The sequence below is a fragment of the Sciurus carolinensis genome, chromosome 3 (assembly GCF_902686445.1).
Source record: "Sciurus carolinensis chromosome 3, mSciCar1.2, whole genome shotgun sequence".
Lineage (NCBI taxonomy): Eukaryota > Metazoa > Chordata > Mammalia > Rodentia > Sciuridae > Sciurus > Sciurus carolinensis.
Genome location: NC_062215.1, coordinates 72,472,560 through 72,490,944, shown reverse-complemented (window position 1 = coordinate 72,490,944; position 18,385 = coordinate 72,472,560). Strand labels below are relative to the sequence as shown.

The window sequence follows — 18,385 nt, the reverse complement described above, 5'->3', positions numbered from 1 at the left end:
CCTCCAGAACCTGGATCCCTGAATGCCGTCTCACTGTCAGGTGATTTCTACTGCTTCTCCAGTGCCCTCAGCCTCAGTTCCCTCCTAATGGCTTTGTTCTTGCAATGTTTAGTCGACTTGATAAAAAGACAAATGCAAATTTGAAGTTAAATAGCTGAGTCTCCTCTCCCCTTGTGCTAAAGCCACATCAACTGTTAACCGTTTTAAGGGTAGATTTTTCTTCTCCTTCTATGAAGAATAATCTCCCTTTGTGTGGTCTCAGCATTTTGTCTTAAGACTGAGTTCCTCCAGCTGCCAGTTGATACCTACCACCCCCTCACCCAACCCAAGCAGCAGGATGTTGACCAAGTTCTGGGCAATTTCCCAATCACATAGGATCCTCCCAGGAGCCAGACAAGGAAGCCTGGCTGGAATCTTCTCCTCCCTCTCTTCCTGTCTCTTTTAAATTTGATTTTTCTAGAAATCCTAGGCTGGGTGTGTTTGCCAGGGGTGAGATTGAGGGATGGGTAGACAGCGTTTCCCCTTTACTTCACTTTTCTGTGAAAAGAGAGGATATTTGCTACCTTCTTAATAAACCACAAAATCCACCCAATCCAAGTTGACAGGTTACCCACTCCCTAGAGGAAGACCCCCATGTGAACAGTGAAGACTTCATTTTGCTCAGTCGGTTTCACTTGGTATTACTATCCTGGACTAAGGAGAAGGTGATTCCATTTTTATTTTCTGGCCCAAGCTTTTTTCCTTTTACTTACATCCTGTAACTCAACTAAGATAGATTGGTCTTGTTGTTAAAATAAGGCTCTGTTAGTTTATTTTTTAATGACTAAGGGATAATAGAAGAGAGAGACACAAAGAGAAAACCTTGTAACCAGATACCCGAGTTTTGAGTTACAGCATCCTTGCCCTTCTTTCCAATTCTCCTGGGAGCACATCCCAAGAGCAAATGCCTAGGTATGAAAATTCCTCAGCAAGACTCCAAAGCGTACACAGGGAAGAGATGTCCCTTCCTGGCTACCTTCTGAGTGCAGAGTCTGTGCCTCCTCCACAGTTAACTGATGCAGAAATAATTGTCTTCTTCAGGGCAGAGAAGCGACTTCTTTTGCCATCTAGCCTCACCAGGCCTCCAGGCTTCCACCACAACACAGTGATTTGATATGGAGGGTACGTACGGTGTAGCCTGCAAGGATCCAGTGCCAGCATCGGTGCCATGTTTTTATACAGCAGCAACAGGCAGGACAGAATAATGGTTAGGAAAAAGAAAGCATCAGAGCAGTATAAAAAAATGCACAGCACTTCTTTGGCAGCCCTGGGGGAAGGGAGATTGTTTCCAAGGTGACCCATAGGGAACTTCAGGGCCATGATTTTGACCTTGAGATGTGTGTCTTGGATGGTCAAGTTCACATGGGCCTCACTTCTGAATTCTATCTGCAAGCCCAGGTGAGTGCACACATACTTTCTGCACAGATGGGAGGGGTGGGTCTTGCTGGAGAGTAGGCAGGTGAAGTCCCCATAGCATACATTCAGCAGCTTCTTGGAGCCCAGCCTCTGACACAGTGACTGGTCATCACAGCAGTTGGATCCCTATTGAAGAAGGCCATCCTTCTCCACTCAGAAACCTCACATATCACTCCACAATCCACAGTCCTTCCATCCAGGTCCCTATGTCACCACCATGCCTCTTTCCTTTGCTGGCAATGCCATCCATCATCTCAACAGGCAGGATTGGGACCACCTCCTCCAGGAAACCTTCTCTGAGAACATTGAAGAATGACACTACCTGAACTTACCCATGCACGTCCCCATCCTTACACAGTAAACTCCTATTGACCGGAGCCCAGATTTAATATAGAGCATATTGTTGGAACACAGTAGGTGCTAGAAAAGGTTTTCTGAAGAGAAGAATGAGCAAGCATAGGCATGAGCTTCCTCACCGTCAAAGAATCCAGTAGTCCTGGGACCGAGTCAAATAGCTGAGGCTGAGTCAGACTGCTGAGGTCCCTCTTTAACAATAGCAGGCACCTCTGTAGTACCCATACAGGCACCTTATCACACAGAGGGTGTGCACAGTCTAGGTTTTCATTAAATATGTTGTGCCTTCCCAACCAAGTCCTGGGTACAGAAGCCATCTTCCTCTTTACTTTCAGCCTGGAGATGGGTAAATCGTGAACTGCTCTCCTTGGTTCTGAAAGAAATGCATGGATGTGTGTTAAACTATTCATTCATTTCTTTGGAGACACATATTCTGAAACCCAGAGCCTGACTACCACATCCTTTCAGAAAGTAATAAAAACAAATCATCAAGGAAAAATAAATGTATTTGACTTTCCTACCACAAAGTCAATCAATGAGCTTCAACTCTCAACTTCAACCTTTCCTACTGAAGTCAGTCAATGAATTTCAGCTTTCAACTGCCAACTTTACTTGCACAAGGACATTGAGAAATTGAGAGCAAGAAGAAAATATCCCAACCTGAGCCAAGGAGAACATCGCCATGCCCACAAAGGCTACTGTCCCTTCCCCATAGCTATCTTGCTCCTGAACCTCAAATCAGACCCATACAAAGCCCTCACTGCCTCAGAACACTTTATAAAGTGACTTTTCTAACTCTATCTGTAGGTTCCTTGAAATTGAATGCTCTTAATAAGTGGCACGGTGCTGTCAAACCACCACGCAGCAGATGCTGCTGCTGCTGCTGAAGATGATGAATTGCTGTCATCAACATGATTTCTCATCATAATAGCTCCTCAAAGACCCCTTATACTTTTAAGTTTAAAACAATGGTCCTGCTCCCAGGACACCTGGGTGTTCCAGTGTGAAACCATTCTCACTCTCAATTCTTGCCCTTGCAACTGAATTCCTCCTTCTTTACTGGATCGCACAGACAATGGGACAATGGAAGACCAGAAATGGAAGCTTCCTCATCAGTTTCTAAGGCAGAGTGAAGAACTCTAAGAGACAAGCTGAAAGGTATAGAGACAACCCTTTACAAGAAAAGAGTTTCCCAGATGCCAGGTTTGAATGTTTGTTCTCCAAATTCCATGTGTTGGAATGGTCATTCCCAGAGTCATGTGTTAATGGTATTTGGAGGTGGAACATTTGGGAGGTGAATAGGTCATAAAGGCTTGTCCTCATTAGTGAATTAATCCATTCATTGATTAATTGTTGGTGAATTGATGAGGGACTGTCATTGTTATAAAACTGAGCCCTCTCTAGCAAACTTGCTCTGTCTCATGATGTTCTTTAGTTCCATCTATTTAGCACTAAAGGACATAATTTCATTCTTCTTTATAGCTGAGTAAATCCCCATTGTGTATATATATATCACTTTCTTTATCCATTCATCTCTTAAAAGGCACCTAGGCTGGTTCCATAACTTGGCTATTATGAATTGTGCTGCTATAACTATGGGCATGCATGTGTCATGTAGTATGCTGACTCTAATTCTTTTGCACAAATAGTGAGAAATGGTATATCCAGGTCATACAGTTGTTCCATTCCTACTCTTTATGGAATTTCCATATTGATTTCCATAGTAGTTGTATTAATTTACAGTTCCACCAACAATGTATAAAGTGAGGAATCACACTTTCAAATATTCACCAATTGTCGTTCAGTGTCAGGCACCCAACCTGATGCTGGACATAGAACTCTGAGCAGGACAAATATGGTATCTGGACTTTTGGAGCTTACTGTGTGGTAAAAATGTTGCAATCTTAAGGAGAGCCATGAATGAAAAATGCAGAACATTTTGGGTCTTTACCCAAAAAAAAAGGTCTTCTCACACCTGAGAATCATGGAATAGGCATGCTGAAATTTCACTCAAATCCAAGCAGATAGGTTTCAGTGCAGGTCCTAAACACAAGCCACAAAATGCACCCCACATGAATTAAGTCAAATGTCTCCTCTGGAAGCTGGGTTGCCGAGGCTGTGCCCTGGGCAGTGCCCTACAGGGTTACACCCTGACTCCAAGTTGCCTGGTCTTGAACTGACTACATCCTGACTCTCATAGTAATGTCAAATGACCCCAAGAAAACATAACACCTTTCTGGGACTCAGTTTGCTAATCTGTAAAGTGGGAATAATAATAACTCCTACCAAATGGGATTGTTGTGGGACTGAGTTGAAATGTGTTAAATACTGGCACATGGTAAGCAGTTGCTTATTTTTCTTAAAAATGAATAAAAAGTCCCTTCTAACCCTGGCAGCATTGTACAGAGTGATATATGAAATGCTGGTCTTCACCTGGAAAATTCCTCAGGACAATTCTGAGTATTTGAGCTTCTGTAAACATTCATACTGATGTTTCTATGTATGTACTATAAGCAAGGTGCTGTTCTTTCTTACTGTCAATGAGTTCCTATGTGATTGATAAAGGTCCAGAATGCCAGCCTCTGCATTCACTCATTCACCTGGGCATGCCTTCATTCATGCCTTAGTGAATATTTATTGAATACCTACTATGATCCAGGTACTGAATCACAGACTGTACGTGTCCCAGTTGGATCCCAGAATCCAGCATCACTATGAACTTCCTGCTTTAAGTCTTGAAAGCTGAGCCCTCCTCCATTAAGCACTTTGACAGCTGAGCCTTCCTCCCTGCCTGGTCCAGTCTGCCCTGCCTCCAGGTGGGTGCCCACTCCATCTCTTTACTGCCTTGATAACGTGGTTTTATCTTCCTCCCACCTCTGGGTTCTGTGCTGGCACCAGACCCCTTATCCTGGCTCTCCTGCCCCCCTGCTCTGGGTCTCCAGCATGGAAACTGTTTCTCCCTCGCCCGCTGTCTCCCCTGACACCACAGTCAGTTTCTTATCAGGAAGAGGCATCTGGCAGCTGCCCTGGGGAGAATGACCTCATAGCTCTATAATTGAAGTGATTATCTGAGCGGAAATGGCTATTAGGAAGCATCCTTCCCTGTTTTAATATGCGTAGCTGTTGTAATGGGAACATGGGATTTCCGTGTTAACACTGTTATTTCTGTGGTCTAATAAATCCTTCTTCTTACTTACCTCCCGGAGGAGAGGAGACAGTCTATGCAGTATCTTAAGGTACTGTGAGGTTCCCGCCCTCCTTGGAATCCTCACCCTCGGACTAGATCAGTGAGCTGCAGAAAAACAGTAACTTAGTGCCACAGGGTACCCCTCCCCCTAGGATAGTTGATGCAGAAACCTAGGGAGAGGGCTCAGTGAGGGGCTTGTTAAAGAGAGAAAAAGAGAGAGTACACCCAAAGATAAGAGAAACAATGAAGACCCAGACAGTCATCAGATGGTCTGCATGGCCACAAGCTCATCGCATCTCTGAGCCTCAATGTTCTACCTGTGAAACGGGCTCATAACATCACGGATTTCCCAGGATTGTTATGAAGACCACAGGAGAGAGTAGATGGGGACAGCTAAGCCAACACCTGGTCTGTGTGGACACACCACAATGGCAGAGTTCAACACAGTCTTGCACACCTTATACATACCACAAATGACAGCCGAGTTTCTACCAGGTACAGGCCCTGGCTTTGATGCTGAGATACAGCAGGGAGCTCGGACCATCCTGGTGTGACCTGATGATTTGCTGGTGTTTTCCATCCTGCTCATTGAACAAGCCACGCCTGGGTTAGGGTCTTTACACCTGGACAAAGGTCTCTGCACCTACCATGCCATTTCTGTCTACTCAGTCCATTCACAGAGCTGGTCACAGGTGTGCAGAGGGTACAGGCTACGGCTGAGGTGCTGCTGTGTGCAAAGAGCCTTCCTCTCTCACCTCGGGCTCTTCTCTTTTGTCCACAGAGCTTGGTCCAGGGATGACCTACACCACGATGGACATTGCCATCATTGCAGGTTAGTAACTTGCCAGGGACCTTTCTGGTAGTCAGAAAAGATCCAGGGCAGAACTGGCCTGAGGATACCAATGGGGAAAGGGATGGTCAGTGCTTTTCCTCATTCAGAGGGTATAAGAAATGCACAGCATGGTGCCTGGTACAGTTGGCAAGGTAGGGGGATGAGGGCAGCCTGGGTACACCTGTCAAGATGCACCTCCTCTCTAGACCATTGACCCGCAGAGACCTGGGCTAGAGGAAGCAGCTTGGGCAGAACAGGGTTTGGGCTGGCGGACTAACCGGGCTGCCTATACCTCTCCTCCATCTCCCTTTCTTCACCTTGTGTTGAACTCGGGTCAGCTGGCTCCTCAATGGTCACAGCTGTCACTCCAAACTGCATTTCAGGAGCAACCAAGTTTGGAAGGTGTCACATGTTCTATTCACTTCCTTAAGACCCACCCTGCTCACACGTATTAGTAACTCAGGGAACCTCTACAATTACAAGCAGGAGGAACCATCAAAGACACCTGTTCAATTTTACTTAACCCAGCATTCTCCCATTCGTTGTGCCCTCAGCCCGTCTTTTTCCTAGACAATATTATTAAGTACAGACACAAGTGCCCGCCTGAAGACAGTAGGAAGTTTAGGAAATTCTTCCATACGGATGGGACTTGGGAACAGTTTTAGCCTCACCTAATCCCCAACAGCCCCTCCCCAAGACTTTCCAGATAAACCTGCATTCTAAGATAAAGGCTTTTCTGCAGCTTCCAATCAAATGCCCAAATTCGAAATATTCCCCTTGAGAGTGCTGTTGTTCAGTCCCTTCTCAGATTCACCAGTCTTAACTCCTCGCCTCATCACTCCCCAGGCCTGGAGTGATTTGACCCCTCTTGACCTGCCTCATGCCTCATTTTCCTGCATCCCCAAGTTCCCAGGCATCCTGGGCATTGACTGTGGCCGGGAATCCTCTACATGGCCAAATCCAATTCCTCCTGGCAGATTCAAGTCCTCACCTCCCAAGAGTGAGTGGCAGTGGGTTGGGGTGAGGGGCAGTTTTCCAAAGCATATCTCCCACCACCTGTCTATCCTTATGCTCAGTTAATAGCCCTTTTCCCCCCTGTAGATTATGCAGAGAGCAGCCAACTCTTTCCTGTTTTCCAGGACTTTCCTGGTTTTACCACAGAAAGTCTCATTCTCCAGGAAACACCTCAGTCAGGATTGTCTGAAAAGATAACAATTCTACATCACACGAGCCTCTCCATTTCAAGCCAACCCCCATACTTGCACTGTGCAAACTGCATGTTTTGCAGTGATTCTCTTACAGACCTGTCTTCCTCAGGAGACAAGGAGCATGTTCCAGCAGGAATCAATTCTGGGATGCTGTTCTAGCTAAGGAGCATAGTAGAGGGCATCTCTGAGGGTGGAGATAAAAAGAGGGAATTCTGAAGGAAGCACACCAGGCAGGAATAAGCACAGGATGGAAGTAACCACCCTGAGGTTGTGGCTCGTTGAGCAGGATGTTTGTCCTGCTGGCACAAACCTTGGGGGTCCCCACCTTCTGCTCCAGGTCCTAGAGCATCTGCTCCAGATTGACTCCTGCATTTCTTCCCTCCTGCAGCTGTGATCACTGCTGTGGCCTTAGTCCTGGTCTGCCTCCTCCTTGTCATGCTTCGCTACCTGTACCGACACAAGGGCACATACCACACCAATGAGGCCAAGGGCACAGAGTTTGCCGAGAGTGCAGATGCAGCCCTGCAGAGTGACCCTGCCCTCCAGGATGCCAGTGACAACAGCAGGAAAGAGTACTTTATCTGAGGGCACCAGACCTCACCTCCCCAAAAGTCTCCTCCAACTTCAGGAGAGCAAATGCATCTCCCACCTACCACCATTACTGGCCCCACAGGGCACCTGACTCTTCTCAAGTTTCACACCTCAGAACATGTGGTGGCTGCCCAGGGAGGAAAGGGGAGGACACAGGCTGAGAGAGACCTCTCCCAGGGACCCAGGGACACAGCAGCCACCTTGGAAGGCCAGCTTTTGCTCTAACAGGAAGAAAGCAAGTCTGGACACACAGGTCGTCCTGGGAAATTCAGGATGTCATTTTATCAATGTGAAAGTTCTTCAGTGTATGAGTGTGGTAGGAGGGCCTGGGGGCTGGGGACCCAAGGAAGTGAGATATCAGTAATGGCATCAAATGTCAGTCCTTGACATTTGGGTGGGGGAACAGCAGGTGCCAGAGCTCAAAGGCACCTTTGTCTTCCATTGATCCAGCTCAAAATGATTGGAAATAAATTTGAAATGTAATCAAGCATTCAGAGTCAAAACAGCACTACTGAAATTGTCTGGGGAATGACAAACACCCAGTGCTTGCTTTTTCCTAATGTGATTTTGTGTTCTCTGACAGAGTCTATGTGCATGGGGCTGGGACTGTCCAGTTCTGGCAAGGGAGGTGGGAGGACAAGTGATCGGCATCTTTCTCCCACACCAGCACCAACTGCATAAACAAATGTAAGGACTTAATATCCCTCTGAAAAGGGGGATATTTCAAGTGGTCAGGGCATTGGCTGAAGTGTTGATTTTCTGATGCACAGTATAGGGACAAAATAGACTTGCTCAACAATTGTAAGTGAACCCCATCCTCCCACAATCACAATAAAGATGGCACCCAGTGGGCAGGACATGGGCTGGAGAGCACCACTCCCCGAGTTTGAGCTCCCCTTTCCTGCTTTTGAGAACTTGGTCCACTTCTTGACCTCTCTGACCTCAGTGTTTTCATCCTTCAAGTGAAAATGGCTAAAAATGTACCTCTGTGCACATGATTCACAGGACTGAGGACAGCAACAGATGCGTCAAGTACTCAACATTCACTATATTCCAGTGTCACTAATACAGTGGATAGTGGATAGTGGATATATTTATTAATGAAAATTCCTCATTGCATCACTCTAAACTCCTCCTGAGGAGGAAATGTCATTTAAATAGAATAACAGAGAAAATGAACTCATTAATCATTCTTTTTGTAAGGGTCCCAACAACTCAAATCACTAAGAGAATAGCAGCTCCAAGATTAAAGACTGCACCCTGGGGTGCCAGGGTCCACTCAGGAGTCCTTTCGGTTTATTGAGGCTGCACCATCTCCACCTCAGAACAGTCAGCAGAACAGTTCCCTTCATCTCCCTAGAAGGATGATGGGGATCCAAACTCAGCTGGGAATGGCCACCAGCTAAAGGAGCTAGAAGCCCTGCCAGTGTCATAAAAGAGAGAAGCACAGAGAACTCAGGAGCTGGTGATTTTAGGAGCCTAGTCAGATGCAAGATCTTTCCCTGGTGTCCCCAGCTCTCTGGCCCTCTGTTTTCTCATCTATAACATACAAGGCTCGACGACGGTAGCCACCCTTTGTCTGAGAGGGATGTGTTCTAAAATTCCCAGTGGATACCTGAAACCAAAAATAATCCTGAACCCTGTATGTACTATGTTTCTTCTTATGTATACATGCCTAAAATCAAGTTTAATTTATAGACACAGTGAAAAATTAACAAGAGTAGCTAATAGTAAAATAGCACAACTATAAACTGTAATAAAAGTTACTGAAAATTATGAACTGTTTACTTCTGGAATCTTCCATTTGATCTTCTCAGACTACAGTTGACCATGGGTAACTGAAACTGCAGAAAACTGAACTGCCAATAAACTGCAGGACGACTGTGTATTCCCACTTCCCAGACTGATCTGCAGAACACCAGCCTGGCAAAATAATTATAGAATAGTGAAGACAAATAGGCTGTTGTTCCATGTGCAAATCAGTTTAGAAAATGACATGGTTAAATGAAATTAAACCTGTGCAAGTCTCAGCATCTCTACAGTCTAGCATGGACTGTGGCTCTTGAGGGACAGGAACAGAGCAGTGCAGCATGTCCCAAATGTCCTTGGCCACAGATCCCATTTCCTCACAGAATACCTGTGACAAACACCAAGTATGGGTACCCAGTGTTCCTTGGAACATGTTTAGGAAACACCAAACTAATGACTTCTAACATCCCTTTCTGCTGCGACGTCACTTCCAGTTTTTGAGAGTTACATGGACATAGGATCAGTGGATACAGAGGTATACGTAGAACACTTCAGTAGGTGGCTGATCAACAGCAACTCCTCAGGGAGCAGAACATCAGCTCTAGGACCTGGGGATGCTGGAATGACTCACCAGTACTGGGGTCAGTTCACCCAGGCCAGGTCTCTGTCATCTGATGGACCTGGCCCATGATAGCCTGTTCCCTGTGACTCCTTTCCCATTCCTGCCAAAAGCTGACCTGGGATGCAAGATCACTCTGTGTGGTGAGAGGAAACCGCAAGATTAGTTGGCCTTTCTGACCTTGGCAGGATGGTTAGGAAGATAAATGTGTCAGGTTAGTCACTCCTCGTCCACATCCAAAGCCCTCAGGTAGCTAACTCCCAGGCCACTCTCGTCAAAAGGAAAACGATCTGCTAGATGACATCATGACCAAGCACCTATACTAACTCTTCTTGGATGAGTCATGCTTCTAGAAAGTAGTCATCCCCAAACAGTAGAGATGCTCCTTAAGATGGAAATGTGTCCCAATTAATCCATCATAAATTGAAATATCACTAAGTCAAAGTGCATTTAATGCACCTAACCTACTAACAATGCTTACCCTAGCCTATTTAAATGTTCTCAGAACTCTTAACACTTCACCCATTACAGTTGGGCAGAATCATCTGACATAAAGCTTATTTAATAATAAAATATTGAATAACTCACTTAACTTATAGAATATTGTGGTGAAACCAAACAACAGAATGATTGTATGGGTATGCTTTCACACTACAGTAATGTCAAAAACTCCTGAGTCTAACCATGGAAATCAGGGACCATATTCAATGATGAAATTTCAAACCTGGAGACAGATTAATAATGTGTGTGTGTGTGTGTGTGTGCGCGTGTGCGCATGTGTGCACATGAAAGAGAGAGAGAGAGAGGAAGAATAAAGTTCTAAACCACAAACAAATGTACCCCTATAAATGAGGGGATTATATAACTGAAGATAATATTTTCTGCCTTAAGGCATCTGAGATGCAGTAGAGAAGATAAGCAAGAAAATGTGCACAACCCTGAAGTGTTATAGTTGCTGAAAATAAAGCAATACAGATAAATTTGTAAATGAAAGAGGGAGGGATTCTTTTTATGTGGGGAATGAGATAGACCCAAGAGGGGCTTCAGAGACAAAGCGAGGTTTGGGTCAGGTAAACAGTGCATAAGGACTGAGCCATGGAGGGTCTTGGACTCCAAATGAAGAAATGTGGCCTTTGTACTGCAGGCAATAGGAACCCTCAAGGAACATGTTGGTTTCTATCATAAGGGTAAAACAATGATCAAATTAAAACAGGACAAGATGAAAAGTTACTGTGGAAATTTACAAGGGAACTTCTCATGACTGATGCAGGCTCGGACCCTGTACCGGGAAATGGAGACCCAGGAGCTCACCCACCTCTCCTGCTTCCCATTGTTTAGTCTGGATTTCACATGACTCAACTCATCCTGCCTGGTGAGAAACAGGTCTCATCTGTTAGCCAGAAGAAAGGGCAGTAGGTCAAGGCTCTGAGCCAAGTACTATGTAAACATTAGAGAAGAATTTTTCTTTTTTTAATGGAAAGAACTGATGATTTTATCTTGTTTGTGTTGTTCCATTGCTTTCCATTCTTTGCCTGAGCATTTTCATCATCATGGCAACAGGGATGACTGAGTACCAACAGGAGTTTAACTGGCCCAGTGCCAGGAAGAGAACTATAGACAGATTTTAATGTTTGCAATTTGACACATCAACATGAAGTTACTGAAAGATGGTGGCTCTAGAATTAGTCAAACCTGGACAAGAATTTCAACTCAGCACTTATTAGCCTTGTGACTTAGGAAGAATTAATTAACTTCTTCAACATCTCAGTCTTCTCATCAACATGAAGATCAAAATATTGGAATTTTAAGGTACTTTGAATATTTGTTTAAATAAGGATATAATCTTGCCAAGAATTGTGAAGGGTCTAAATTCTACCCTGCTTTCAGGTGAATTACATTAGTATACCTAAGTTTTGCAGATATTAACAGAAGACGTTAGACTCCTTGCTAAAAGACAAGAGACTATGACTACCAACCCAGAAAACAGCATGAACATTAGTATATTTGTATCAGATCTCCTTGTGCCTAAGTCCCACATGGGTGATGTGGATGATCCCAAAGAATGCTTACCCACACTGTGAGGTGTTGAGTTGCAGAAGAGAAACCATTAACTAAGAAAACTAGATTCCCTTATAATGCACGACAAACATTACCAACCCTTTGCTCTGAAGGAAGGCACTATCTTTGTCTTCCAAGACCGTTTTATATGCAAATACAAAAATGTTTGATAACATTTTTGTTTTGTTTTGCTCAGAACAAAGGGCAAATCCTGCTTCACTCATTATATGTGAAAAACATGAAAGACCCATGAAGAATCTTCTACCAACAAAGTAATCACTGCCTAACATAGCACCCAATAGCCCACACATGCTCAGTAAATACTTGTTGAACAAATAAGCATACACATTAAGCCATGCAATGCACTAAATTACTGTGTTTATGGCCTTTCAAAGTATCCCAGACATCTCACCAGAAAATCAAAAACATCTGCTTTTTAATCTTCATTGGGGAGTTTAAAGAAGAAAATTGTTCTCCATCATTTTGATAGTATTTGGGAGAAATAGCTGCAAGTTTGGTTCTTTTTATCCGCTTACTATCACATAAATGCATACAGCTGTGGAAATGTCCAGTTCCTGGGTAGATTCATAAATCCAGAGCCTAGCAGTGAAGTTGGGTAGAATCTGCCCACCTTTACTGCTAATATTATCTTGTGATCAAGAGGTCTCTCTTGCCAATAGTACAGACCTCAAAGGAGGGTAGATACTTAGGGTAGATATTCCGACCTCCCAGTCTTTGACTTTGAACTGAATATATTGGCTGACTTTTACTTTTCAAATAACTGAAATTCTTTTTCCCTCCCAGTAAAAAAAGGACTTAGAAAAGAGGTCTATATTTAGCTTTCTCAAGATCAAGCACCGTTTGAGCCTGCTAAGATGGCCAAGGTCAGGCCACTTCTTCCCCTGGGGAAGAACCATTTTGCTCCCAGCTGTTGTGTAACAGGCATTGTCTCCTTAAGGTCACAGTTGAAATGTTAAGATCGAAGGGTGGTGAGCACCCAGACCTCAGCATAAGGCAGTGAAAACACCTTCATTCATTCCTTCATGCATTCCACAAATGTTCCCTACGTGTAACCATGCAGCAGGCACAATTCCAGAAATGTAGGACAGAGCAGAGGCTTGTCTCCACCCTGGAAAACATAAGAATAAATGTGCTAACATGACTCTAGTTGCCAAGGGCTCATTCAAAAGGACCTAATGGACTAAGAAGGTCAAGGAAGGATTCTTGAAGGAGCCACTTTCTAAAGGAGTCATCCAAGTGAGGGAATGTCAAATGCAAAATATAGAGGCAAGATTGGAAGCTGTGAGTGCAATGCTTCTCCTGGAGCATGAGTCATGAATGAAATTACCAAGAACGAGGCTGGACCCAGAGACTGCAAAGAACCTGGTTATGTTTGTGAATCCACCTGACCCAGGAGCAAAAGATCAAAATGGACTTGTTGGGCTTGTAGATGAAGACTGGTTATTGGGCTTTGTAACCAAAATCTTTATGGTTCTTCAGTATCATATAGATACATCTGTAGCAACTCTGGATTGATTCTTAGCTAGAATCCCAGAGGAAAAATAAAAACAAAGGATTCAAAAGGGCCACCTCATCAAGCCCAACCTGTATGGCACCTGAGATGACAAACAAAAGCCATTGTACCCAAATGTTAAACCCCAAGTAAACCAGAAATTCTAGAATTTAGTTTTCTCCTTTAGGACAAGTATTGCAAAGCTCTCCACTACAAACATTCTTCAAGGCAGAGGAGAAGCAGGGACTAGTGAAAATCATACCCTGCTTCTCTATCCAGAGAATCTTTGGGTACAAGAACCTGGAGCTTGGGGAACCGAAGGAGACATTAAGGCACATCTGAATGGTGCAGACGGGATAAACACAGAAGGGCAAAGAACATGGATGGTTTCAACTTTACAGCTTTGCAAGACTCAACTGATGCCATCTCAGGTCAAAATCACAACCTAGCCATTGAGACACAGGACCCAGAAAAAGGCTGTGCTAAAATCAGGCAACATACCCAAGGCTCTTTTAGACAAGGTCACTGAGACCAATATGGGATTTATGTGTAACCTAATTTTCCTGCAAGGGAAAGAAATGGGAACCTGGAGATCCCAGAGTGAGCAATACTAGCACCTCTGCTGTGCCAGCATCTGTGCTAGACTGGGCTCCTGTGAGAGAATGGATACATGTGCATTGTTGGGCACCAGCTGTGGAGCTGATGTTTGATGTGACCTTTTGATGTCTTGCAGTTGATCATCATTAGTTGAAGGCAAGTTGGTCCCTGAAAGATGTCGTGGAGAAGAGTCATCTCTCTTACAGATTTGAATTCTTCATTAGTAGAAAGGGGAGCAATAAATCCTGCCCTCCCATCCTCATAAAACTGTTGGGATAAACCAGTACTGTGAGATACAAAGATGCTTAAAAGTGATGAAAGCTCTACCAAGAATATTTTTCCATTCCTTCCAATATCTTCTTAAAATGTACCATCAGAAAGATATTTTTGATTGTTTATATGAAGGTTTTTTCCTCCTCTCAGAGGTGCTTGATTAAAAAAAAAAATTGTTTTAAAGGCTGGAGATTTGAAACAGCCAAGCTGATTTAGAATTCTTGACAACTAATTTCAGTTATTCCCTAGGGAGGTAGAAGGAAATTCTCAAACTTGTTTATTTCAACCACTGTTAATCACTTGGCATTGAAAAATTGTTCTAACAAGAAAATACGTAAAGCTGTGTAACTAATCAAAGAAATACAAATATAATGTTTGTAGTATAAATACATGTATATACATATCTGTGTAGGTGTATGTGTACATTGTGTATCACATTTTAATGTTAATTAAAGCAGAGCTTATTTAAAAGATGCTTAACCAAAGCCACCAAGGGTCCAATGGGCTTACCCTGGCTGAAGAGGAAAGACTCAGGCAGTGTATTTGACAGTGTGCCGAGAATCTTGTTAATGTTCACATTCTTTGACCCAGAAATTCTACTTCTAACAGTCTATCCTGAGAAAATATTCTGAAATACAGACCAAAATTTCAGTTTAACAAAGAGTGTCGTAGCTCTGTTTGCAGTAGGAAAAATGGAGAACTGTTTTAGTGTTCATCATTAGGGGAGAGTTAAAAGAAGTATGATGAAGACTCACAATCAAATATTCTACAGCAAGAAGACAATGTTGTAAAGAATTCTTAATAAGTTGGGAAAATACTTGTGATATAATTTTTACATGAAACTATATTAAAATATATTATGGATTCAGTGTAAACTCAAGAATCTAAAAAGAACACAAATAGGGAAAGTCCACCTGTATATTAACAGTAACTACTCAGGGTGCAAAGACTGTTAGGAGATGTTTCCATGGGAATCAAAGAAGCTTTTCTGAGATTCTCTCTTTTTGGTTGCTGAGACTTGAGCCCCAGTGTTACCTCTTCTCTTTGTCTTCCAAAATTAGATCCCTTTATGAGTTACCTCAACCTGCTCTCTAACTTCTGTCGGAGTGGTCTACCCCATTGCATTATGTAACCCACAGTCTCCTGAGATTCTGCAAACCTGACCATCTTGGCTGCATTTATTCTGCAGAGAGCCTTAGCTCCTGAAGCAGAGGTTCTTTAGACTTAGTAGCTGGTTATAAGTCACTGTTTCTTGATACTTTCCTATCTCACATTTTTCCAAAATCTTCTTCTGAAAACATATGCTGAGAAAAAAGTATATTCGGTCATTGATGAATGAAATATTCTATATATGTCTGTGAAGTCTAAATTATGGATTGTATTATTGAGTTCTATGGTTTCTTTGTTCTGTTTTTGTTTGGAAGATTTATCCAGTAGTGAAAGAGTTGTGTTAAAGTCACCCAATATTTTTGTGTTGTGGTCTATTTGATTCCTGAAATTGAGAAGACCTTCAAAGAACTAATACCAATACTCCTCAAAGTATTCCATGAAATAGAAAAGGAGGGAACCCTTCCAAACCCATTGTATAAGTTAGTAGCACTCTGATACCAAAACCACAAAAAGACACATCAAAGAAATAAAACTTCAGAATAATATCTCTGATGAACATAGATGCAAAAATTCTTAACAAAATTCTGGCAAATCGCATACAAAAACATATTAAAAATAGTGCACCATGATCAAGTGGGGTTCATCCCAGGGATGCAAGGTTGGTTCAGCATCTGGAAATCAACAATGTAATTCATCAAATCAACAGACTGACTTAAAGTTAAGAATCATACAATCATTGCAATGGATGCAAGAAAGCATTTGATAAAATACAGCACCCCTTTATGTTCAAAACACTACAAAAAATTGGAATAGTAGGAGCATACCTCAACATTGTAAAGGCTATCTGTGCTAAGCCCAAAACCCAAATCATTCTAAATGGAGAAAAATTGAAAGCATTCCCTGTAAAAAAAATGGAACAAGACAGGGATGCCCTCTTTCACCACTTCTATTCAACATAGTCCATGAAGACTTGCCAGAGCAATTAGAATAAAGAAATTAAAGGGATATTAATAGAGAAAGAAGAACTCAAACTATCACTGCTGATGACATGATTCTATATTTAGAGGATTCAAAAAATTCCACCAGAAAACTTCTAGAACTCATAAATGAATTCAGCAAAGTAGCATAATATAAAATCAACACTCATAAATCTAATGCATTTCTATTCATAAGTGGTGAATCCTCTGAAAGAGAAATTAGGAAAACTACTCCATTCACAATAGCCTCAAAAAAATAAATGAAATACTTGGAAATCAATCTAACAAAAGAGGTCAAAGACCTCTACAATGAAAACTACAGAATACTGAAGAAAAAAATTAAGGAAAACCTTAGAAGATGAAAAGATCTCCCATGTTCTTGGATAGGCAGAATTAATATTGTCCAAATGTGCTATACAGATCCAATGCAATTTGAATTAAAATTTCCATGTCTTTTGGTCATAGAAATAGAGAAAGCAATAATAAAATTCATTTGAAAAAATAATAGACTCAGAATAGTCAAAACAATTCTTAGCAGAAAGAGTAAAGCAGGAGGGATCACAATACCAGACCTTAAACTATACTAGAGAGCAATAGTAACAAAAATGGCATGGTACTGACACCAAAATAGGCAGGTAGATCAATGGTACAGAATAGAAGACACAGAGACATATGCACATAAATACAGTTACCTCATACTAGATAAAGGTGCCAAAAACATACAATGGAGAAAAGATAGCCTCTTCAACAAATGGTGCTGGGAAAACTAGAAATGTTTGTTCTAATGACTCCACCTGGTGTACAACCAGAGAAATGAAACATTGTACTCCATTTGTGTACAATGAATCAAAATGCATTCTGCTGTCATGTATAACTAATTAGAACAAACAATTAAAAAAGAAAAATAAAAGAAAATGAATCAATCTCTCCCCACCCCCTTTCTTCTTCTAGAGTGGGCGCTTTTCCTGGTGCTGCTACCCTTGACTATCCGACTCCAGGTTCCTCAGCCTGTAGACTCTGGAACTTGTATCAGCAGTCTTCTGAAAATTCACAGGTCTTCAGCCTTATTTTGGCAATTGCATCATCCAGCTCCTTGGTTTTGAGGCTTCTGACTTCATGGACTGAGCCATGCTCTCAATTTATAATGATCATGATAGAACTTTCCAGACTCTGCGATCATGAGAGCCAATCTAATAAATCCATATTCTATTGGTTCTCTTTCTTTGGAGAACTTTGACTAACACAGTGTTATTATTTTCTTCCCATTTTACAAATGAGAAAGCTTAGAAAAAAGAGACATTAGAAAGTTAATCCAGATTGCAGAGCACAATGTGGCAGGGCCAGGATCTGAACTCAGGCTCCAGCTAGTATAATTAACCACTCCATATATTTTTTTAGAAACTTCTGATTCTGAAATAAGAGGCGTTCTGAGTTTTGGGAGCCTTGGGTCTGTTCAACTTGAAGGACTACAGGAGAATTGCCCCAGGAGGACCCAGACACATTCCTGCAGGACATGAGGTGAATGGGCTCATCCACAGCACTGAACATACCCAGTCAATTTCCCTGTGTACAGAGCTGATCTTAGCTCCAGCTAATGAAAATGCTTTCCCAAGCAAATCCCCAGAAGTCAGGACAAAGAAAACCTCAGAGATTTCCAACAAGGTATTTTGTTTTTATCAGGATTTCCCTACCTCACCATGGGTGTAGCCTAGGATGCGTAAGAAAAAGGTGCATCTTTCCAGAAAGGTCCTACCTGGATGTAGACACAATTCCCATGGTAGTGCTGGGCAAGCCCTGAGGGATGGAGTTGGACTAGGAAACTATGTACTTTGTCCAAGGCAGAGAAGAACTTGTGGGATCCT

General features: G+C 42.6%; 1 protein-coding gene across 2 annotated transcripts in view; it reads left to right on the top strand.

The window, feature by feature from the left end:
• Positions 1-15,798, top strand: part of Gypc (glycophorin C (Gerbich blood group)) — a 42,305-nt gene extending 26,507 nt beyond the window's left edge. The window contains exons 1-3 of one of the 2 annotated variants that reach the window (XM_047547117.1): positions 4,527-4,625; positions 5,778-5,828; positions 7,425-15,798. In XM_047547117.1, the coding sequence (XP_047403073.1) occupies positions 5,792-5,828; positions 7,425-7,621 (234 nt within the window). In that variant the 5' untranslated portion in view covers positions 4,527-4,625; positions 5,778-5,791 and the 3' untranslated portion in view covers positions 7,622-15,798. Of the gene's footprint in view, positions 1-4,526; positions 4,626-5,777; positions 5,829-7,424 lie in introns of those variants that run through there. The other variant, XM_047547116.1, reaches the window with a different exon arrangement.
• Positions 15,799-18,385: the final 2,587 nt, after the last annotated feature.